General features: G+C 35.1%; 1 protein-coding gene across 1 annotated transcript in view; it reads right to left on the bottom strand.

Moving 5' to 3' along the window:
* Nucleotides 1-25,743, bottom strand: part of LOC145291074 (ATP-dependent translocase ABCB1-like) — a 290,243-nt gene that overhangs the window by 219,153 nt on the left and 45,347 nt on the right. Inside the window, exons 19-23 of the mRNA XM_080136587.1 lie at nt 20,639-20,795; nt 14,355-14,552; nt 13,998-14,204; nt 13,272-13,418; nt 10,503-10,694 (exon numbers count right to left, since the gene is read on the bottom strand). Of these exons, the coding sequence (XP_079992713.1) occupies nt 10,503-10,694; nt 13,272-13,418; nt 13,998-14,204; nt 14,355-14,552; nt 20,639-20,795 (901 nt within the window). The remainder of the gene's footprint in view (nt 1-10,502; nt 10,695-13,271; nt 13,419-13,997; nt 14,205-14,354; nt 14,553-20,638; nt 20,796-25,743) is intronic.

Raw genomic sequence — 25,743 nt, 5'->3', positions numbered from 1 at the left:
ATGCGACTACAGGAATTTAGCAAGTGATAGAGGCTTCGAGAGTATTTTGCCAACTTATCTCCAGTCTTGTCAACAAAAATACCATACCCTGACACATAACCTGCCCACTAGATTATTACGCATGAGCAAAACGACAATGCAACCAGCATGCAATACATTGAGAAAACTGTTACTAAACCACACCCACTCACAAAATGGGATGCATTTCGAAAGCCGTTCTTAACATTAGGAGTCTGGGGGGGTTGGGCAACAACCGTACTATTTTCTTTATGCGAGGGGAAAGTATGCTACCACCGGGCAACGGGTCCTGCTAGTAATAAAAATATACACATTTCTTTTCTTTATTATAATATATATATATATATATATATATATATATATCGTAGAGATAAAATTGTCGCCCTAGAAAAGACGATATTATTCCATTTGATGAAAACCGGTTTTCTTTTTCTGTTGCAGACGATCTACTAGTTGGCTAGTTTTGTACAAATCTCAAGAACGATATAGGGGCCTTCTATCATGTCTGAAAGTGAAATGTTCAACGAGCAAGATCGGAGATGCTATCTGCCGATCCATGTTATAACAGGGTCATTGCCAGAACCCTCAAAATGCATCACCGGATGTCCACGAACAACAGGGATATGTGCCAGGGTGATAAAAAAAAGTTTCCGGCCATGGTTATGGTCTGGCTTCGAGTGAGGACCACTTTGAAGTCGGCTTGAAAGTCAACACCAAAGTGTACCTGGATGTACTGAAGAGTGTGGCGATCCCCTGGTGCGATCAGGGTGATTGATTGATTGATTGGTTTTACGGCATATCAACCTATGTGGTCATTTAATGCCGGAGTCCTTTTTTTTATTTTTTTTTTAACTTTTTTTATTGGGAGGGGGGGGGAATGACTTTTTCAGCCTTTCCTCCCTTTTTTTATAAAATTGAACTAAGAAATTAAATGTTGTATTTATACATGGATGTGTATATTTGGATGACTTAAAATTTCCTTAAATTTTCTTATATAAATTTACTTTCCTTAGGTATGCTAGAATATTTGCTGAGTTGACCTTTTCAAAAAGGTCTTCCATATTGCTTTCTGTATAATATAATTTTCTAGTTGGGGCAAGGTCATCACACCCAACTAGGATATGTTTTACTGTGAGTGTCTCCTGGCATGGGATGCACTCTGGCGCCGATTCTCCATTTAGTATATAAGAATGAGTAAAGTTGGTATGCCCTATGCGCAGCCGAGTCAGTATCACATCTTCTCGGCGTGATCTCTTGATGTCCGGACATCGTTCCTTAAGTTCAGGTTTGATTGAGTATAATTTGTTGCCCTCTTGCTGACTCCACCGCAGTTGCCATTTTTCCTGTATGTATGCTTTTATCTGGGGTCTAAGATCAGTATGTGGAATCTTAAAATTGTCAGTTGGAAGGTGAGAAGATTTTTTTGCAGCTGTATCTGCCCTGTCATTGCCTTTGATCCCCACATGGCTGGGGATCCAGACAAGAATAATGTTTTTAGTAGTTGAAAGGATATTGATTTTTTCTATTAATTTTGTTGTTAGTGGATTTTCTTGTTTTTGATTTTGTATAGATAATAGGACTGATAGAGAATCTGTGAGAACGATGAAATTTTTGGTGGCTTCCTCTGAAATTATGTTGAGTGCTAGATCGATAGCTATAGTCTCTGCAGTGAATATAGATGCTTCATTTTGAAGATTTCTCTTCATTGTGGTTTTATGGTACGTTGCTGCACATCCAGTGTGATTGTTGCTTTTAGACCCATCTGTGTAGATAAAGGTGTAGTCTGATTATTGTAATTTTAAATGTTGAAGTTCGTCGTGGTATTCAATAGGGTTTGTGGTAGATTTGGACTTTTTGTTTAGGTTGAGTTTTATTTCAACTTGTTTCATGGTCCATGGGGGTGTTTTAGGCAGTATGAAGTTGTGAATGCTGGAGATTGGAATTTTCGATTCTTCAATGCTTTCCTTCATTCGGAGCCCGAACGTTTTGATAGTTTTTCTTCTCATGTTAAAGAGTTCTTCATATTTAGGATAGAAGGTACATTGGTATGCAGGGTTGTTTGGGCAAGACTTCAGTTTCAGTAAATATTGAAGGGCTAACTTTTCTCGCCTTAGATCTAGTGGGGGTTCGTGTGCTTCCGTGTATAGACTGTTCACGGGGGAAGTTCTGTATGCTCCTAGGGCCAATCTTAGGCCAGTATGGTGAATAGGGTCTAGGCTTTTTATATATGATGTTCGGGTTGATCCATATATGAAACAACCGTAGTCTAGCTTTGAGCGGACTAGTGCTCTGTAAAGTTTAAGGAGTGTTTCCCTGTCTGCACCCCAATCGGTATGTGCTACCACTCTCAAAAGATTTACAGCTTTGTTACATTTTTTTTTCAGATAGTTTATGTGTGGGATGAATGTTAACTTTTTGTCAAATAAAATCCCTAAGAATTTGTACTGGTCAGTAACGGGTATGGGCATTCCTTCCATGGTTAGGACAGGATCATTATGCATGTTCTTTAGTTTGCAGAAATTCATGCATTTCGTTTTTCTTTTGGAGAATCTAAATCCATTCTCTTCCGTCCATCTCATTACTTTGTTTAAGCACAATTGAAGCTTCCTTTCTATTATAGATATATATCTAGATCTACAGCATATTAGGAAGTCATCCACATATAGGGAGCAATCTACCCCAGGGTTAAGGTTTTTTACAATGTTGTTAATTCGGATACTGAACAGGGTCACTGACAGTATACTCCCTTGAGGTACTCCATTCTCTTGTTCTTTCAAGTCCGAGAGAGCTGTGCCAACCTTTATTCTGAACCGTCTATTTTTTAAAAAATTTTCAATAAAAATTGGCATTCTGCCTTTTAGTCCAAGCGCCTTCAGATCCCTTGTAACACCGTACTTCCACACAGTATCGTAGGCTTTTTCCATGTCAAAAAACACTGCTGTTAAATGTTCCTTCCTTACAAAGGCTTCTCTGATGAAGGTTTCAAGTCTGACTATGTGGTCTATTGAACTTCGGTTTTTCCTGAATCCTGTTTGAAATTCTGTAATAAGATTCTCTGTTTCCAGGAACCAGATTAGTCTTTTGTTTATAATCCTTTCCATGGTCTTACAAATGCAGCTTGTTAGAGCTATTGGCCTGAAATTCAATGGATCTGAGACGTTACTTGATTGGGATTGGATGTTTGAGTTTTCAGATTTAGGGATTGGTATTATTGTGGCCTCTTTCCAGGTCTCGGGTACGTTTCCACTGGACCATATAATATTGAAAATTTCAAGTAGGTATTTCATTGAGGCTTCTGGAAGTTTTTTGAGGATTTCATATGGAATTTCATCGGGCCCTGTAGCTGTGTCATGGGATTTGGTTAGCGATTCTTTTAATTCAGGCAAGGTAAGAGGTTGGTTGTATTTTTCAGTATTTTGTGATTTAAATAGAATTTTCTTTTTCTCTTCCTTTTCTCTGATCTTTTTGAATTTCTCTGTTTGTCTGTCACATGATGAAATTTTTGATAAATTATCTGCCAGGTTATTGGAAATGTCTTTTTGATCGGTGTATATTTTGTTGCCTTTAGAGATGTGGGATATTGGTGTACTACTACACTTTCCTTCTATTTTCCTCATCATGTTCCAAACTGTTTTCGCCTTGGTATTCACATTAATTTTGGATATATAATTTCTCCAGGTTGTTCTTTTGGATTCCTTTATGATTCGTCTGGCTTTTGCTCTGTTGTTTTTGAAGAAATCCAGATTTTCGCTTGTTGGATACTTTTCGAATTTTCTCAAGGCAGCTCGTCGAGCTCTAATGGCTTTTCTGCATTCTTTTGTGAACCAAGGTTTGTTGTGATTGTTGGTTTTGGTTGTTTTCGGTATGGTATTATTTGCTATGTTTGTGAGTGTTTTAATGAAGTAGTTCAAATGGTCATCTTCATCATTCTTTTCGATAATTAATTGGTTTTTGCACTGTTCCTGGAAGTCTTCCCAATCCGCTTTATGTAGGTTCCATTTGGGTGTTTTTTGTTCAGTGCTAGTACTTAGACTTTCCAGGATGATTGGGAAATGATCACTCCCACAGGTGTCATTGTGTACTTTCCAGTCATAGTCCATATATATGGAAGGATCACATAAGGTAAGGTCAATGGCGGTGAAAGTACCTGTTGCTGGGTACATATAGGTGTAGTTTTGATTATTAAGGAGGCATAGATTATTTTTATTTATTATGTTTTCTATTTCTTTTCCTTTTTTATTTGTTTCTTTACTTCCCCATATTACATTGTGACTGTTGAGATCTCCTAGTAGAAAAAAGGGTTTAGGGAGTTGTTTTATTGAGTTATCTCAGTTTCGTTGATTGTATCTTTTGGAGGGATGTATATTGAGCAAAGTGTTATAGTTCTATGTAGAGTCACTGAAACTGCAATTGCTTGCAAGTTTGTGTTTATATTTATTTGTCTTTGAGGGACTTCATTCTTCACAAGTATTGATGTGCCTCCAGAAGCTCTGTCCGTATCTTTATTTATGTAGTTGTAAGATGTGTAGTGTTTTATGTTGATGGTATTATTTTCTTTCAGAAAGGTCTCCTGTAGACAGACAAGTGCTGGGCTCATATTTGTTATTAATAATGTGAGTTCATTTTGGTTTGCTTTTATCCCTCTGATATTCCATTGTAATATTTTGTTCATCATTTGGAATTGTGTTCAACTTCCATCGTCTCCAATCCCTCAAATCTATTTTCTGTCGGAGTCCCTGTTCGAGATATAGATCGGGATCTTTCTTTTCCTGTTTTTGTTTTTTGTTTTTTTTGTCTGGGGGGATTTTTGATTCTTTTCTGGCTTGTGATGTGTTTGATGGTTGTTCGGTTGTTTTTGTAGAAATGGTTTGTGGTTTTGTTTCTTTTTGTGGTTCAGTAGTGTCTTTACTTAATATTATCCTTGGATTGGTTGCAGACATTGCACTATTCATTTTCCTCATTTCTTCTAATAGTTCTTTCATTTCCTTTATTAGTTTGCTTAGGACATCAATTTTCTTGTCAGTTGTATCCGTTACATGTATATGACCATTTTGATTGTTGATTGGATTAATTTTTTTTGTTGCATCTGCATATGTTTTAGTTTCGATGATTTTCCTGGCCTCTGGGTAGGATATATTCTTTATATGTTTTAGTTTGGTCACTTCTTTTTCTCTTTTCCATATTTCGCAATATCTAGAGCCAGCGCCATGGTTTCCCAGGCAGTTGGCACACTTGAAATCTTTTCTGCAGTCAATGTGTGGGCCACTTTCTCCACATCTTCCACACACTAGTAATCGTGTGCACCGATCTTGATGGTGTCCAAACTTCTGGCACTTGAAGCATTGGAGGGGGTTTGGAATATAAATTTCTACATTTATTTTCATATATCCGACTTTCACTTCTTTGGGTATGGTGAGGGAATCGAAAGTTAGTATATATGTATTGGTATCGATTTTCTCACCGTTTTTTTTAATTTGAACTCTGCGAACATCTAACACATTCTGTTTCTGTAAGTTTGTCCGGATTTCCTCCAAGGGACAAAGTGCAAGTTCGTGGCTTTTCACTACTCCTTTGCAGGTATGTAGGGTTGGATGTCTGTAGCATTTGACTTTGATGTTTTCAAATAATTTTAGTTTCAATATTTCTTTAGTTTGTTCTTCGTTATGGGTTTCTATTAGTAGGCTGCCGTTAAATTGTTTTTTAATAGACTTTGGTTTTAGAGTTTTAAGATTTTTTTCAATTTTAAAAGGTGATAGTTTGCTCAAAGGAGTTTCCACCATTGATTCTATTACTACGAATGTTGAGTTCCTTGGTTTTATCGTCTCTTCGTCAGAGCTACTGATGTCAGAGACATCAGAGTGGGTTCTCTTTGTGTGGTTGGGTGGTTTTTGGGAGGAATAAGCCATATATTTTGTTTTCTTTTTTCGTCATCTTTGTTCCCCACCCACCTCGGAGTCCTATTTGGGAAGAGCCTGGGGGGAAACCCATTCGCCCAGCCTCTACAGGGATACAATGATGATATAACCGACTTTGGTGGTATCATAATGATTATCTGTTCTCTCTTGATATTGCTATGGGATCTGTAGCAATCCTGAGGGGTTTACAGCCTCGTCATCGATATTCACACCTAATCGATTGACCCTCAGCCACCGCTTTCCATCATATATTAGGGAGTAGGGTTATTTGTGGGAGAGGGGGGGATGTGTTGTATTAGTAGTGGGTTTTTGGAATGGGCAATATATGGTGGGGCTTGGCGTGACTGGCCGATTGGTCGGATCGGGCCTCTCCGACCGCCCGTCTAATCGAAGTAAGGGCCAAAGTAATGTGTTGCGGTGCCTAAACTTCTATGTATCCTGGTTTAGGCTCGCTCAATCACCAGGATCACGTCCTAAGACTTTACGGGTAGCAACCCACGGCTAACTGGTTGCCCCATTGAGGGATTTTTACCCTCTGCAGGGGGACAGTCGGTTTGTTCTCATGCCCTACCGACAGGGCAAAAAATTAAATAAATAAATAGATAATTTAATAGAATATATTTGTTTTCTTTTTCTTTCTTTTTTTGTTGTTTCTTTTCCTTTTTAAAATCTGTTTCTATTTAACCCATAGTTGGGACCCTAACAGGTACTACCACTCCGGGTCAGGGTGGACCTGGGAGCAATGGCAATTAAGAGGTGGCTCCACACTCCCCAAGCCCGTAAGCTGGACCTCACCATCGGATGTAGTTTAAGGTCATATCCAGGACCGGGAGTAAGGTAGGAAAAAATAAAATAAAAAGGGGGGGGGGGAAATAGGCTGTTGTTTTTGTTTTTGGTTTTGCAGAACATAATTAAGTTTTACAAAAAAGATCAGAAAACAAAAAAAAAAACGTCAATGTAGGTGCATTTCGTCTCAGGAAGCCACAGGGCAGCCTGATCTGGTAGCACCAGGATGCGATCAGGTGGCTGTTGGCAAACCCTGGGTGTGGTAGCAAGACTGCCAGTCCACAAGGCCGAAGAGGCCCAGGCTTAGCTTCTCTCACTGCCCCCCTTCCGACTTGAACTCGCTTTACTACTTCGTTTGGCCATACTTCAAGAACATCAACATGACCTCCCACAACACCAAAGCCAGCCTGATCGCCAAGCTCCCACTGGAAAAGGCATGCTTTTACTTTTACACCCGTATCGAAGCAGCGATTGAGGTTGAAGACGGCTACATTGAATAGAGGTCCGCTCTACAACATAATCAAATTATATGAATTGCTTTATTCAATAAAAATTTAAAAATAAAGCTGTAGAGTTGTTTTCTTTAGGGCGACACCCACACGTTCCTTGATTGTAAAATACGCTTAAATAGATTTTAATTCGTTCAAGAGTCGTATTATTTTACAGTCAATACTCTTGATTATTATATTGTACTGAATATTTAGTAATTTCAGCAGGTTTTAGAATATGACTTATCAGTTAGAATTGAAACTAAAACAGCTCTCCAGCCTTATTCATTACTGTTTAACCTAAAATACACATACAAAAACTTGGAAAAGTCAGATGTTTCTACGCATGCGCAAATAACACGTTTAGTTGCCTTATGCCTGCTAAATTCCATTTTTTTTTTCAATTTTGAACCTCTTAGCTACTATTTTTTTTACCGGCTAAAAAAAAAAAATTTAATTTGTTCCACAGACTCAAAATTCCTACATACCAAGTTTCAAGTTTGGTAGAGACCGTTTCTCATACAGACAGAAGCGTCACTCATGCATATGTTTGTATATTTAGGCAGCATTTTATTCAGTATATACACGATATATAAAAAAAATACGTAAGTTGTTCGAAACCAGTTAAGTAACCTGTCCCTGACGATGACTCCAGAAGGATTGGAAAGTACTCAGACTTACGACAAATATAGCGATTACATCAGTCGGTTCGCGCCATAAATGAAGGAGAGAAAGAGATACACTCGAGTTCAAATTACATATGTAAATTATACCTTTCATGAAAAGGTTAGTTTCTGTATATGATAGTTTCTCAGTGTGGTGTGACATGTGAATGATATGGAAATCATAGAATCCTGTCAGATAAATAAATTTCACAAGTTAAAAAAAACAATTTTAATTAAAAATAGGCAAACCAGTTTTAAATTAATACTTTATTTTAATTATACAATCTTTTATACTATATTTAACAGTCAACAAAATTATAAAATCATGATAAAAGACTTATTTACAGTTCCATTTTTGTTCTCAATGATTCAGAAAACGTTTCCTTTGACGAATCTGTCTCCAATAAGTAAATTGATGAAATATTAGTAACTTCAGACACTAACATATTCAGTGAACAAAATAGTTGGAAAAACACGGGGGGGGGGGGTATCAATCATATTCTACAAGAGCTAATAAAGTAACTCTCCCTTGTAATTGTAAAGACAGAATGAATGTTAGATGAACTGTTTTGTTGATAACCAATACTTTCCATACTGTCAATTTTGCTTATTCGCCTTCTTCAACGTTAGAATTATTGTCCAGAAGTCACTGTATATTTAAAAAAATAAAAATCTGTATAATGTACGTACTCATAACGAAGAGAAAATAAATGAAAGGTAAGTAAATTGATTAAGTAGTCTTATTTTTATAAAATAATTTGTAATGAGATTAATAGTAACTCGTAGGCATTACAAAATCTCGCAAGTTTAAATTACTAAATTATCTCCCTTTGTATATTGCCTTCAAAATAGCGGACAAGACAGCCGCTCTCCGGGTTTTTATATTTTTTATTTCAAGAAAATCAAAAACTATTTTATCAATTCACATGATTTTTCATTTCGTCACGAGTACATACTCGTATCTCTCATTTTATATATGTGTGTGTGTGTGTGTGTGTGTGTGTGTGTGTGTGTGTGTGTGTGTGTGTGTGTGTGTGTGTGTGTGTGTGTGTGTGTGTGTGTTTATAGGTTTTAAAAGTACTCAATAGATTAGAACAAACCTGTTATACTATCTTGTGTCTGGCGACGACATTAAAAACTGTTATACTATCTTGTGTCTGGCGACGACATTAAAAACTGTTATACTATCTTGTGTCTGGCGACGACATTAAAAACTGTTATACTATCTTGTGTCTGGCGACGACATTAAAAACTGCGCCTTATATGAAAGCTTTCAATAATATTTTAGGAGGAATTTTATGGTTGTGGTATAAAGTTCATATGAGAGTTTACACTTATGGTAGATGAGCCATGTTTGACGTGTAAAAGATGAGTTCTTCATAAAACGATACGAGGGACGTTCCAAAAGTAGTGCCTCCTATTTTTTTTTTATTCCGCCGGAATAGATCAGGCGATTGCAAGTTGCATTATTACGATGACTGAACTTATGCATTCATGACCTGAAAGTTTAGTAAGTTGCAGATTTTGACAATGCGAGACTAAGAACGCAACCCTAGTCATGGACGTGCGTTAGGCGCAGAGGTGCGTCATCGAATTTATGATAAAAGTACGTTGAGAATGGTGGTGACTATATAGAAAAATAAATTCTGGAGGAAAGTTTTAGGGTGGTTTATCGGAAAAGTTAGTGTATTTTCTGATGCCAAAACCAATTTTTTTTTGTTTTGTTTGTAAAACTTAACTTTCTGTTGCTGATATTAATGATCAAATGATTGATATTTGATTTTAAACTGTAAAGTATTTTTACGTTTTGCAAAAATATATGCCCACATGTAATCTCAGAAAAAAAACTATTTAGGCCTTAAAAAAAAAAAAAAAAAAAAAAAAAAAAAAAAAACGGAATCTGGAATTTAGAACAGAATCAGTAATTGTATCGGAATTGGGGATAATCCATTCACTAATTTGAAGACAAACTTCATTTTGTAGTACTTCCTCCAAAAGGGAGATTTATTGTATTATAGGTCATCCAAAGTATTCTCATGACTTAAAAAAAAAAAAAAAAAGGAGCAGCTAATTGCTGCTTCGACCCATTTTTATAAAATAGAATTTAATACACGTAACCCCTAAAAGCAAGAATCATAGCATAAAATTTAATTTATTGTAGAGCGAATTTGAAACTTTCTATCCAGACGAATTTGTTCAGTTGTAAAATTTTTATTCAAATAAAAACAAACCGTTCAATTTCGGTCACATGTCAATGAAATATTTTAAAATTAGTTTAAAAAAAAAATAAGCCAAACTTTAAGTAGATAACAAATGGGAAAGATACTTTTTCAACTTTACAAAAATTATATGCATTTATGAAGGATGTTATGATCTAAATGTGTTAGTTTTTGAAAAAAGAAAATAATTATGTAGGAAAAGAAAAATATTTTCTTTTACTATTTTTTGTAATCTGCTTTTAAAATTAAAAGCTGGAGGGTAGCCTCCAAATTTATTTTGCTAATCTTGATTGTTGCAAATAGGATAAAAGTGAAATGATTGTTCATTTTCTTTATCAAAATTCTACAATGAATGTAGTCCATAAAATATTTGGGGGGGGAAAAAAATTTTTGAAAGAAAAAAAATTATAAAATGTTCTGAGCATTGATTAAACGATAATATAATTTCTGATTGTTTAATAATTCTGTGTGAGTTCCAGATTCGTGGACCTTTCCATCTTTTATGACGACAATTTTGTTTGCATTTTTGACAGTTGAGAGTCTGTGAGCAATTACAATGCATGTCCGACCTTCACGAGCTTTGTCTAAAGCTTCTTGGACAACCTGAAAATAAAATGACAGAAAAACTGAAAATTAATATCAGCTGTAATAATTTGATTTATTTCCTAGCAGGCCGCCCAGCATTGTCTGGCCGTAAAATACGCTTAAATATATTTTGATTAAGGCAGATTTCGTATTTATTACTACATTGTATTGGACCTAATATATAGTATAGTAGAACCTCGGGATACGGCATTAAAAATTAGGAACAATACAATGCCGTATATAATACACATGTATATAATCAAATTACATAATATCATAACTAGGAGCAGGAAAAAACATTGTATTCCACATCGTAACAAAAAAAAAAAAAAAAAAAAAAAAAAAAAAAACATACAAGGGCCACCCGTATCCTGGGTCACTACTGTAATGATTTAAAAGTTAAAAAATGGTTTTTGCGTCATTACTGAAAATCGAAACCAAAACATTTAGCTTACAATTTACTTTTTCTTTGGACGTTAATGCCTGAGCTATGAAGACGTTTGCTGCAAGGCTAAAAATTAAAACATGAACCAATAGCTATTACGTTATGCATGCATATTCGTAATGCCGTCGTTCAACCTTCACCTGACAAATTCCATTTTTTAAAATTTTCACTTTTGCACCGATTTTCCCCGGCTAAAAACCAAATATAAAGTTTTACATGCGTTCGAATACCCTATATTCGAGTTTCATGTCTATACAAAACAGTTTGGTAGGCAAAAATGTTTTCAATATATATATATATATATATATATATACACACACATACTCATAAATATAGAAAGGTTTGCATTTACTATAGCCTTTTTATGCAAGTATAAATCATGTAAAATACCTGCATGAATATAATTGCACGTAATAGTTAACTAATGATCATCCCATAAGACAACCAAAAAAAAAACTAATAGAGAATTAAAATGAATATTTAAAAGCTTATGCAAATTAGATCTTTTGCAGATGAATGCAATTTCACGACCCATATATAACGAAAATGTATTTTCTTTTTAAATAGAAAAAGGTTTTTAATATATCAACACACACACACAATCATAGGAGTATAGATTTCTCACCCTATAAAGAATGGATTCTAAAGTCGAATAAAAATATACTAGTTTCAAATTCAAGGGAGATAATTTCAGCCGTTTAAATATATTAGGTAAACAAGGTTCTTGTGGAATTTTTCATTTTGATTTCAAATGTATTTGCAAATAATTTTTTTATAATACCTTTACATAATTTTAAGTGCGTTTTTCGCTCCATCTAGTCGTTTAAATTACAATCGTTTTTAAAACAATTATATCTTTTCAGAACGTTGAATACAAGATGGGAAAACAGCAAATTCAGTTTTATTTCAATTCAATCTAGGCCAAAAACTGCTGAAACAGCTTGCGATATCAACGAAGCGTTTGACGCAGTAACCGTTACTAAACGAACAGCACAATAGTGGCTTAAGAAATTTCGTGGCGGCGACGAAAGTCTTGAAGATGAGCATAGTTGTCGGCCATTGGATGTTAGCAATGATCAATTAAGAGCTTTAGTCGAAGCCAATCCACGCACAATTGTTAGAGAACTTGCTTCTGAATTAGACGTAATGTATACAACGATTTCCAACTATTTGAGATCGAAAAGACAAAATCTGGATAAGGGGGACGGCTCATGAATTGAACGACAACCAGAAGAAACAGTTATAAAGTGTTATCTTCCATTCTTTTATGCAACAGGAGCCAGTTTCTCGACCGGGTTGTGACTTGCGGTGAAAAAATGGGTTCTTTATGACTACTGGTGATGCTCAGCTCAGTGTTTAGGCACTGACGAATCTCCAGGACACTTCCCAAAGCTAAAAGGTCATGCTGACTATTTGGTGTTCTGCAACCGGTCTCAGCCATAAGTTTGTTTTTTTTCGTTTTGTTTAATACAGGCAAAACCATTACAGTGGAAATGTACTGTCAACAAATGAATGCAGTTTATCAGAAACTTCAACACCACCCAGCATTAGTCAAGAGAAAAGGCCTAATTCTCCTCCACGACAATGCTCGACCGTATATTGCCAAACTGACCCTGCAGAAGCTGAACGAATTGGTCTAAGAAACTGCCTCATTCATCATACTCTCCAGAACTCTCACCTACCGACTGTCACTTTTTCAAGAATCTCAACTTTCTGCATGAGAAATGTTTCAAAACCTAAGCAATATCAAAAACGCCTTCAGCGACTTCATTGCCACCAGAACGCAAGATTTTTACGTTACTGGCATAAATATGCTTGTTTTGCATTGGTAAAAACGTGTCGATTCTGGCGGTGCTTATTTCGATCAATACATTTGTTTGAGCCGAGATATGTTCAACGGACTTCAAAAGTTAAACCACAAGTTTCTCGTCAACCTGAAATATACGCTGTCCATCTTCAGAAATGACAAAGTTAATTTTTACAATCATCAAAATCAAGAGGTAGTTTTATGTTCAGTGCTGCTGCACGTGTCAGTGGACATTTCAGGTAAAGTTATAAACTAATCTGATCCAACATTCTTATAAGAGATGCCATTCTAATATTCTTTAGAAATATAGTCGAGTTGAAGAGAAGTAACGAGGCAAACTTACTTTTTCACTTTCTGTATCAAGGGCAGATGTTGCTTCATCAAGCAAAAGGATTTTGGGGTTGCGTATTAAGGCCCTGGCGATTGCAATTCGCTGTTTTTGTCCACCACTGAGTTGGGTCCCTTTATCTCCGGCTTGTGTTTCATAACCCTGTTGAAAAAAGAAAATTAAAGTACTGAAGAATGCACAAAATACAAAACTCAACGAATAATTAACAACTTTAGCAAAATGCCAGATCGTCTAATACTTCCCTCTCCCCCTCACAAGTTTTATGAATGCAACTAGACAAGTCACAAGACATTTATCCGCTTTTAGTATTTGCAATCTATATTAGAGTCCAATATAGTACAAGTATTGAAAGTGCAAGCCTACCTAAAACAATTTTGCTTTCATCAATGTTAGATATATTATTTAAAGAGAATTAACTCTTTGCCTTTGTTATTTCGCTTGCCTTAAAGAGACTTGGAGAATAGTTATGCCCTTTGCACTTTCACCTAAAGGAATCTTGGATTAATGCGTTACAGACCTCTTTCCAAATAAATTTTTTTGGCCTAAGTAATTTACTAAGTTCACTTGTAATGGAGAATAAATGCTAATAGTCGATTTATACAAGTTTTATTCAATTCGTTTTTATATCTCTCAAGTATCTTTATAAATTCATTAACTGATATGTAATGCATTTTTTTTCTTTTTTAAAGTAAAATACAACAAAAAGGTATTCTTTTTTACCTCTGGTAACGAAGCTATGAAATTGTGAATGTTGGCCATTTTAGCTGCAGCAATGATTTTTTCCATAGGGATGTTCTCCGTGAGGTTTCCATAAGCAATGTTTTCGCGGATGGAACAATCAAAGAGGACTGGTTCTTGAGAGACGATGCCAATCTGTTTTCGGAGCCAGGCAACATTCAACGTACTCAAGTCGTGACCATCTAAAGACTAATGAAAAGATGTCAACTTTGAAAAAATGAATTGGGCATTTTTTTTTTCAAAAATTGAAGTGAACGTAGTAGGGGGTGGGAAAAGAGGCACAACTCAAACGGAAGGACAATAAAGCGAATGTTGGGTAGGGAGTATAACGAATCTTACCACTTCTCCTGCAGTTGGTCTATAAAAGATGCTGAGTAACTGTAGGCATGTGCTTTTACCACAACCGCTTCCACCCACGAGGGCCAAGGTGTTGCCGGAGTTCACGTCAAAACTCATCTCCGAAAGCACTTCTACACCTGGACGAGTCGGGTAATGGAATTTCACTCCTTTGAAACTTACTTTGCTGTTATATGCACTCTGCAGAAACAAGTTAAAATTTTTTTAAATTCATGTATTAAAAAAAAAAAAAAAAAAAAAAAAATGGAGGTGGTTATGATCGCATTGTGTTGCTGAAATGGGACGGCTTTTGCATAAATGATGAAAAGGTTCAATAATTACGGTTGAAATTGTTTTGTTAGATCTTGCATGTCAACCCTTTTGGTCATTTTATGCCGATTATTTACGAGGCCTTTACTCCATGCTCTAGCTGACATTTTGTTTTAAGTTTTTTATAAATAAAAGGCCATGTTAGAAATAAATATCATTCAATAGAATTAGCAAAGTAAAATAAAATCATAAAATATAAACAATTTGTCACTTATATTAATTTTTATGAATTAAAAGAACGTTTTTTTTATTGGTTAAAATTCAAATACTATCTTGTTTATGTATTAAACGTTAATCTAAAAATTCTTTCAACAAGTCAAAACTAAGAAAAAGTATTTTAAAAAGGCGTCGCTATTACCAACTTTGAAAATGAATTTTGAAGACTATCTTTTGAAAGAAAAGATAAAAGAACAAAGCTAAATGTTGATTTAATTGTACTTTATCCGAGTAAGTCATCCATATATAGTCATAATTGCTTTAAGTATGTGCAATGATTGGACTTGGCTAAGACTTTCGTTTTCTTAGGAAGATGTTAAAAAAAAAAAAAAAAAAAAAAAAAAGAGTGCTAAAGTTTAAGCTATTCTTATTTAAAAGAATTTTCCTAACAGTTAATTTTTTTTATTGTATGAAAGTATGGTGTGGGCTTGTTTTTCTTGAACAGATTCTTATGTTTTTTCCCTTTATATAAACTATTCCTCGTTGTTATAAAGTCATCGCACTTAATTAGAATGTGTTTAATTGTGAGTGAAGTTTGAGATGGAATACAAATGGGTTGATTGTCTTTTTACAAAAGATATAAGTGGGTAAAATGAGTATATCCCTAGCGTGACTTGTTTGGCGTTTTGTCACTGTTGGGAAATTTATTCCAGCAAGTTCAGTTTTCCATTGTGCATATATTGATATTTTTTTTTTTAAAAGAGCTGAGGAAGAGATTTTAAAATTTCAACCAGTTAGGATGTTTAAGGCAGTTATTCCTGCTGAATCAGCAAATTCATTTCCTTATATGCCGGTATGGCTTGGTATCCAGCAGGGAATCTTGTTTTTGTTAGTTTATGGAGTAGTTTTCAATTAGAGGATTATTTATATTTTTAATTGCTTTTAGGGCAGATTGAAAGTCTGAAAATATATATTTGAAATTTTTGTTGTTGGAGATTAGACAATGCTAGAATTAATGCCTGTATTTCTGCACTGAAAATGGAAGTTTCTTTTGAGAGTTTTTTTTTTTTTTTTTTTTTTTTTTTTAACTGATTTATTTAAGTACTACAGTACTGGCTGTTTTGTCATTTTGTTTGAACCCATCTGTATGAGTGTTGTCTTCGATTTTGTCTAAATCATTTTGGAAACTTATTGGGCGTTTTTTTTTTTTTTTTTTTTTGTGTGTGTGTATATTTACTCAAGCTTGTCTATCATGGGGAGTATTATTTTCCAGGAAGGGTTTCGAAGAGGACAGTTTCATGGATTTTGGTTATAGGTAGATTTGCTTCTTTGGAAAATCCGTTTCATTCAGTCCAAAACTTTTGATCATATTTTCTTTTTGTTCAAAGAGGTGTACATGAATTGGGTTTAAAGTACTATTAAGTTTGGAATAGTGGGGTTGGCTCTTAATTTTGTGTAGTATTTTAATCTAAGGTTTTGATTTTTAAACTCTGGAGGGGGTTTGATGCGCTTCTGCAGGAGAGGTTTGGAACGTCCCCAATGCTAGTTTTAGTCCAGAGTGGCATATTGTGTTCAGGGCTTTTAAAGGATTTCTTGGTGGATTGGTAAATAAAGCTGGCATAGTCTATTTTAGATCTCACAGTGATCTGTACTGTTTGTGCAGTGTATTTTTTCAACTCCAATATATGTGGGCTATGACATTTAGGAGTTGTAATGCTTTATTGGATTTGGTTTTAATATAATTGATGTGTGTCAAAGTTTAATTTTCTGTCAAAAATGATTCCTAGGTGCTTGTGCTCATTTACAAAGGGATTTTTTTCTCCTTCAATCTGTGAGTTGTATTATTGTGGAGTTTATGTTGGTTACAGAAATGGACTCCTTTAGTTTTGGAAAATTTTAAAAAACATTTCTAGATACCTATCTATCAATTTTCTTAATGTTGTGTTGTAATTTTCTTTTAATGGTTTGAATGTGCGTCAATCTATAGCTGATTGAATAGTCATCTACATAGAGAGCTATGGATGTCAGGAGCGAGTACTTTTATGTTAATTTTAATGTTTTAATGTTGTGGATCCTATACGTACTTGGAAGGATCTATCTTGAGTTCTTTATGAATTCAGGCAGTCTAGCTCTTAGTCCAATGTTGTGGAGATCTTATGATACCATATTTCCAAGGTCGAAAAATATAGTTACATGTTCCTTAATTATGAAGGCTTCCAACATAATTTTCCAGGCTAGTGATGTGATCCGTACATCAGTTTGTTTTTTTAATTATGTTGTTGGCATCTAAATACCATGTTAGATTCCATCTTTTCAATTGTTTTGCATAGGTAGCTTGTGAGGACTATTAGTCCGTAGTTTTGAGTTTGATGTATCTTTTCCTATTTTGACTATGGGAAATCTTGTTTTCCAAATGTTGTAAATTTTTAGGAGTATTGATTCAGGCAGGATTTGTTTAAGGAAACCAGTACACTTTATTCGGTCCTATTGTGGATTTTTTTTTGTGCCGTTTTCTAGTTCATTGAATGAGAAGCTTTCATTATAAGTCTCTTAGTTTTTGGAGTTAAAGTTTATTTTGTGTTTTTATTGTCTATTTAGTCTTCGTGTGGAAATACTTTACATTTGTACTCATGGAATTTTTCCATTTTCAATATGTTTAAAGCATCTTATGTTGGAGCTACGTGAAAGTCATACTCTTTTGGGAAGTAGTTAAGCACTTTCTGTTTCCTGTTCACGATGTAGCTCAAAAAGATATGTATCAATGAAGATAAATGTGGTGAGTCCTAATCTTTCCAATTGATTGACCCTGCACCACTTGCCATCATATATTCAAGGATAAAAATTACTGGTAGGGGGGGGGTTAAAGTTATTAGGTTTGGAGTAGGTTGTCTATGATGGGGGTTGGCGTGGCCAACCGATTAATCAGATCGGGCCTTTCTGACATCCCATCTGGCCCAAATAAACATCAAAGTAACATGTTGCAGGGCCATGTTCTTTGTGCTTGGACCATAATTCGCTCAATCACTAGGATTCCATCCGAAAGAATCATGGGTCGCCATGCACGTAGCCTTATTGAGAGACTTTTACTCTGCAGAGGGGCGGGGGGTAACTGGCATATTCTAGGGCCCTACCTTGACAAAAAGGGGTGGGTAGGGGTTAATTGATTTTGTTTTTGCAGAATGATAGAGTTTTGCAAAAAGGAAGCAACAACATTAATATGCAATGCATTAGAGTCAGGAAGCCAATATCTTCCAACAGCCTGCTCTGATAGCAACAGGGTTGAAATTGGATCACAAAAATGAAAAGTTATCAAGGGAGGTAAGTGTAAATTCAAATATTTTTTTTTATACAAATTGGTCTCATTTCGTTTTCCGGTACGCTCGATCTGACTTTTGATCACCCGTCCGGTCGGCCATATTAGATATTTATCGTTAGTTATTTAGACGAGACATACACATTTAAATCATAATTTTCTCTAGTTCAGATGGGGCATTAAATAAATTTTTAACTCGAAATGACCCCTAATGTATTAATGTATAACATAAGACACAGAAAAGAAACAATGCGTACACAGCTTTATTTTCTCATATAACCACAATACACTCTCAAGGGATTTTATCAAAATGCCTATGAATATTTATTTTGCTAGGATCCCTCTCCTATGGAAATGGGGTCTGTAAAAAGGACACCTTATGATTTGTGCAACCACGTGGTTCCCACTCGATAACAGATGTTGACCACAACGTTGTTTTCATGGTTATATCTTTCTTCTGGAAGTCATCCTCTTACATTGGCAACAGCTAGGGGGGGGCACAAGTTCACAAGTATGAAATAAAACTAATATATTCTATGCATATCAGTTGCACTGTGTGTATGCGTGTGTGAATGACACCATCGACCCTCTAAACACTATGGTCCACAGCTACATAGTTGTCTGTTGGGGCAGTGTTCATCAGTTGCCATCAGCTTATCTCAATCTGCTCCGAGCCACAACTTGCATTTTAACAGTGTCCAACTGAAAACGGTCTAAACTGTCACAAAACTCATTGTCACTTCTAAAACTTACTCTAAAATACATTATCTGAACTTCTGTTCCCGTCACTGCCACACTGATTAACAATCATATTTTAGCCTTCTTTTGTGTAAACAACTTCCTCTATTGTTCTGATAAACTTTTTTCCTTTTATTTTTCCTTTTATTTTACTTCCTAGCATACAAATAGTATCAGGTTTGCTAATAAACATCCATTGAAAGTTTTTTTTCCGTGAAGTTCATCTTAAAGGATATCTATGGCCGAATATAAAATATAACTGATTGGAATTCTTTTCATCATGTGAATAGCAGATTTAAAAAAAAAAAAATCCACATTTCTGTTTAAGTAGAATCAAATATCGATTTTTCAGACAAAGCTATTTAAGTCCGTCATAAATTCAAACGACTTGATACCGTTATACTTTAACCATGTTACATTTCAACCACTGACCGTTGTCAGAGACTTCATCACAAAGGAACAAACCAAAAAGAAAGGAAAGCAATAAAAAGAAATATGACTCAGCAATTTTTTTTTTTTTAAATGCAAAAGAAATGCATTTATTCATGGTTCTTACAACAGTAACACATTTCATTCTTTCAGAAGTCTTTTCACACTTTACGACACTGCCATATACCACATGCTTTTTAAAAGAGTCTTTCCCTGCCACCTCATGCTAGCCATAGCTAATGCTTCCTTACCCTCATTTACATGTCCATCTTCCCTGGTCCTTAACTTGTTTCTTTTTGCTCGAGCAAGTGCTTGTACTCCTCCCTACCCGTGACCTCAGCGCATGCACACTTAATTTGCATATGTGCTAAGGTTTTCGCTTGTCAGTTATACTAATGCTGCTGATTTTCTCACATACACCATGTGTGCTATGTTACACAAGAATTAAATTGTATAAGTAAAAAAAAAAAAAAAAAAAAATCGTTCAGAGACTGAACCAAGAGAACGGCTCTTCATACTTATAAAGTGCTCAATATATTTCCAGGGGGTTTTCTAACAAAACTATTGACCAAAAGTGTTACTTATTAAGTTATGCGTTTCACAATGTAATTTTGCATGTAAAACTTAAATGTACATTCTTAAATAGCATGTAAAGATAATTTATCTTCAGTTCAATAAGTGTTAATAGCAATAAACAAAAAGGAAAAACATTCACTCAAATCTAAAGATTTTATAAAAGCAACGCCTTGTCCACAACGCTATATGAAAGTGAAACTCGGCATCTTGAAATCAGCCACGAGAGAAATTCAGAGTTTGATTTTAAGTATTAGGTTGGTGCAAAAATGTTATATATATATATATATATATATATATATATATAGTTGAACGTCAAAAACACAACATTTTTGCACCAACCTAATATCTGTGAAAGATTCTAGAGATCAAATGAACCGCTCGAATTACCAACCAAGTTAAAGACTGCACTAACTCATAGGTAGTGTAGTCAATCTGCAAATGACATCTAGATTAGCACATAGCCTAAGATTGGCCTCGGAGGATTGCCGACCAAGTACTTCAATGAACCCTTGATGGAAAAAGACGAAGACAAAAAAATAAACTGGAAGCCGAGGAGATTTCATTGTGACTTTAAGAAACCGAAAGGACGTTGTGGATCTGACTTCAATCCAAATTTAAGACCATTACTATCACATAATTATGACTTATCTTAGAGTAATGATTAACTACATTGCAATTATGAACATTACGATCTTAAGACCTATACTTTATTACAAATAATTTGGAAAAGAATATTTTTACTTACAAGCTTTTGACCGTGTGGAGAGTAGGTATCGATTGCTGGCTGTCTGTCAAGAAGGCTGAAGATCCGACCAGAAGAGACTTTGGCTTTCGTATAGTCGGGTGCAAAAGAACTTGCCTGTCCCAGAGCCATAGCACCAAACACAATGGCGGAGAACACCCTGAAATATGGTAAAATACAAACGTTCAATTGTTACAAAACTGGGATTTCTTTTCAAAAGGTTAAATGTTTTTTTTTTGGGGGGGGGGGATCTTGATGTACCGTGTCTATTTTAATGCATTTTTTTTTTTTTTTTTAAAGTGAGCATCATGATTATTTTTATAGAAATTGCTCCAGACAAGGCATGAAGCCACTTTATGTATTACAAGGTAAAACACTAGTGGGTGATAAGAGTTATATGGATAGATTCCAACCCAGAAAACAGCAATTTTTACCCTTTAATCTTTTACATTCCATAAGCGTAGTTTCTGACAAAAGTGTTAGGATGCTACCGAAAGCAAACCCAAGGTTCATTTTCTATTCTACTCCCCATGAATATATTAATTCATTCAACAGAGTGGCATTCTAGACAGGATTTCAACTTGCCTGAGAGTAAAGACAAAATGCATACAGACAATTGTTTTAGTAATAAAATTGAACAAGAAAACAAATTGCTAAATTTATAATAGGGTTGTGAAATTAGTATTGGGCAAGGAAAGATTTGACAATCAAGGGAGGTAACTTTTGTAATCCTGCAATATCACCATTGCTAAGTTATTTAGTTGGTTTATTGACTGAAATGTTATAACAAATGCATTTTTTAAAGCCATCTATTAGTGAAAGTAAACATTCATTAATCAACATCTTTTTCCTTGAAAGTTTGCAGATAAATCATTGGAGAAAAGACATGCGCGAAACTCGTCTTCTAATACAACTATAAAGATCTTTCCCTTATGTGCCTAACAGTTTCTAACTTTCCAATTATGGAATAGGTTATTAGGAGACCGTTTCTCTGCATCATTCATTATTTTCAACCATTTCATTATTCATCATTTAAGTGACAGTGTATCTTTGAGTGGTATTAATAAAGTCTTGTTACTTTTTAACAAATCTAATTGGAGAAAATTTGTTCTAAATGAGCTCTTAGCAATATTTTTCTTACAGAATATTTTGAGTATTTATGCAGAGAATGTCCTGTTTTTCTATGAATGTTGCCTTGGCATATTCCGGCAACTTATGTAAACTGCCGGAATATGTAGAATGTTTTCAAGAACTTTTACGAAAAGGAAACTCCCTATAGTTTTTTTTATTATTGCATTTCCATTTTCTTCATTGAAATTATCATACAATTTTTTGGTTCTCCAACAAGAGGAGGGTGAACCTGTAAATTTACCCTTGTCTGTTCGTCCGTTCATCTGTCCGCACTTTTCGCAACTACGCTTTAGAATTTTTTGAAATTTTGCAGAAACATTAAACATGATATGAGTAAAAAAAAAAAAACAGAACAGATTTTCCAGGAAAACTCCGGTTGAAAGCAATTATTAAATTGCATCACATGTGATGTGACCCCATATATTCTTTACAAGCACCACATGAAATTCTAATGCTCTTCAAACTTATGCAAGACGTTGCTTTTCATTGCTATGTGTAATGAAATCCTCAACTTTAAGGATGTCACGTTACATAAAAGGTGGAATCAACACTTGTTAATTTTGTCTGATGAATTGGTGCCTTATTTGGAGAAATCATTTCTCCCAAAAGTTTAATCACAAATTAAGACTTGAAACAAAAAACTTATTGCTGATGTCGACATTATCTTACTGCCACTCATTTCTTTATGTACAGTGAATTCTCTGCCAGATCCACACCAGTGGAGCAGTGCACAGGACGTGCGTACTTTTCACCGTCAATATTTGCTCTCGATTTTTGATTGATTGAAAGTATTTATCAAAAGCAGTTTTTACAAAGCCAAATATTCGTCTTACAAATTTAACTACCAAGTTTCATGAATCACAACTTCTCAAAACATTCGCAGCTTTCAGTTCCAAAAGCGTCCAATCTGCATTCCAAACGTTAATCTATATTTGAATAGTCCACTTTTGTAACAAACACGGCTGTCATAGCTATTAGTTATCACAGTAAAATTATTACTATTAAACCTGATCAGAGATAGTGTGGAAGTCAATGCCAGCATGTAAAATAGATGTTAAGCCAAATATGACAGAACGAGTAAAAGAAAATTTTAAATGATTAAGCAAATCCATAATGTGAGACAAGTCAACCTTTTGATCAACTTTTTGGCACAGAAAATTCTATAACTCAATGTCCCCAATGATGCTGGGTTAGGTTTGGTTGGTTTGATTTGGTTTTACGGCATATCAACCTTTTTTTTTTTTTTTTTTTGGTTATTTAATGCCGAATTCAGTTTTTTTTTTCTTTTTGGAATAGATATTTTAATTTAATCAGTGAGTCAAATCAGACTTTTTGTATCATTAGGTGATGTGCTTCCTTCCTTTTTTGGGGGTGGGGTGTAAAGTTGGATTGAATTAAAGTTATATTCTTTTATATAGATTTACTTTTTTCAGAAATGTTAGTATTTTGTTGGAGTTTATTTTTTTAAATAGTTCTTTCATATTGTTGACATGGTAATAATTTTGCCGGATATGCGCGAGATCGCCACAATCCAAAAGAAAGTATTTTACTGTAAAAGGTTCTTGGCATGCAAAACATTCTGGAGGGTCTTCTTTTTTTAGCAGGAAGGAGTGGGTTATGTGCGTATGTCCTATGCGAATACGGGACAAAATCACTTCCTCTCTACGTGATCTTCTGGCATCTGGTAATCGTTCTTCTATTGTGGGCTTGATCTTGAAAAGTTTATTATTTGGACAGTTATTCCATCTTTCTTGCCATTTCTTCATAATCAGATTATTTATTTGTTGTTTGTAGTCAGAATGTGGAATTTTTATATTGCTTTTAAGGAGTTTTAAAGCATTTTTGGCAGCTATGTCAGCTTTTTCATTGCCCTGAATTCCAGAATGACTGGGGATCCAGCAGAATTTGATACTTTTGTTTTGTGAGAGAGTGTGTATTTTTTGTAGCAGTTTGATGAGTAGTGGGTTATTTAAATTTTTATTCTTTAAGGATTCGAGTACCGATAGGGAGTCTGAAAAAATTATAAATTTGTTGTGGGTAAGGTCAGTGATGAGATCTAGTGCCATATCTAAGGCTGTGGCTTCGGCACTAAAAATTGAGGCATGGTCTGGTAGTCGCTTCTGTAAGGTAATGTTAGTGGATACGACTCCGCATCCGGTTTTGTTGCTGTCTTTGGACCCATCTGTGTATATGTGCTGATGGTTTGGGTATTTTTCCTGAATGATAAGGAGTTTTTCTTGATAGGTTAGTGGATGGGTTTGATTTTTTGGGAGGTTATTTAATTCAAGGATGATTTCAGGGTATTTTAGTAGCCAGGGTGGAAGGCTTAGTTGGTTGACATTATGGATATTGGTGATTGCGATACCTGCATCTTCTACTAGTGGTTTTGTACGGAGCCCAAAAGGTTTTATGGCTTTTACTTTTTGGTAATTTGGATTGAAGGTACAGTTAGAGGTTGGATTTGTTGGCTGTGATTTTTCTCTATCATAGAGCGAGTAATCTAGTGAGTTTGCAATGCAGTTGTAAGCAGGATTTTCTGGGCAAGAGAGAATTTTAGTCAGGTATTGCAAGGCTAGTTTGTCGCGTCGAATTGATAATGGGGGTTCATTGGCTTCTGCATAGAGACTATCGATGGGGGAAGTTCGGAAGGCTCCCAGCGCAAGTCTGAGGCCCTGATGTTGAACGGTGTCCAATATCTTTATATACGACTTTCTGGTGGCACCGTAAATGAAGCTACCATAGTCTAGTTTCGATCGCACTAGTGACCTATATAACTTTAATAGGGTTTGTCTGTCCACTCCCCAATCTGTGTGGGCAATGACCCGCATTAGCTGTAGGGTTTTATTACATTTATTTTTAAGATGTTTTATATGAGGGATGAATGTAAGTTTTTTATCTAGTATTAACCCTAAGAATTTATGTTCATTTACAACAGGAATCGGAATATCATTTAGTTTTAAAAGAGGATCTGGGTGCAGTTTTCTTAGTTGACAAAAGTGCATACATTTTGTTTTGTTAATGGAAAATTTGAAGCCATTCTTAGTTGTCCATTTTTTTATTTTGTCAATGCATTGTTGAAGTTGACGCTCAATTATATGGATATGTCTTGAGCTATATGCAATTAAAAAATCATCAACATATAGAGAGCAATCCACGCCTTGGTTTATGCATCCAACAATACTGTTAATTTTTAGGCTGAATAATGTTACCGACAAAATACTTCCCTGTGGAACTCCCGTTTCCTGTTCTTTGATGTCCGATAGGCATGTTCCTACACGGACATTGAATAGTCTATTATTTATGAAGTTGTTGATGAAGATGGGTAGTCTTCCTTTCACTCCAGCTTCTTTGAGATCTTTCATGATGCCATACCTCCATGTGGTATCGTACGCCTTTTCAAGATCAAAGAAAATAGCAGTCATATGCTTTTTTTGTATAAATGAATTTCTGATGAAAGTTTCTAAACGAATTAAATGGTCTGTTGTGCTACGATGTTTTCGGAAGCCACACTGAAAATTAGTTATTTTATTTGTTTCCAGAAACCAAATTAACCTGGTGTTGACCATTCTCTCCATACACACAGCTTGTTAGAGCTATGGGGCGATAATTGGAGGGGTCAGATGCATCCTTTCCTGGTTTTGGTATAGGAATGACTGTGGCTTGTTTCCATATGGCTGGAAGATTGCCATTGAGCCAGATGTCATTATAAATAGAAAGTAAATACTTTAATGGTTCATCTGGTAGTTGTTTTAGAAATTCATACGTTATTTTATCAGGTCCCTCAGCCGTGTTGTTGGCTTTTTTTAATGAATCCTTTAGTTCATGGATAGTAAAAGGTTTGTTGTATTCTTCCTCATTATTACTTTTAAAGTTCAGTTTGGTTTTTTCTGATTCCTGTTTAAAGATCTGGAATTTTTTATCATAATTTTTAGAAGATGAATTATTTGCAATAGTATCTGCAAGCAGGTTTGCCATGT

This window comes from Euprymna scolopes, chromosome 12 (genome assembly GCF_053919585.1).
Source record: "Euprymna scolopes isolate OS-2025 chromosome 12, ASM5391958v1, whole genome shotgun sequence".
Taxonomy (NCBI): domain Eukaryota; kingdom Metazoa; phylum Mollusca; class Cephalopoda; order Sepiida; family Sepiolidae; genus Euprymna; species Euprymna scolopes.
The sequence above is the reverse complement of the archived record's forward strand: the minus strand, read 5'-3'. Positions and strand labels throughout refer to the sequence as shown.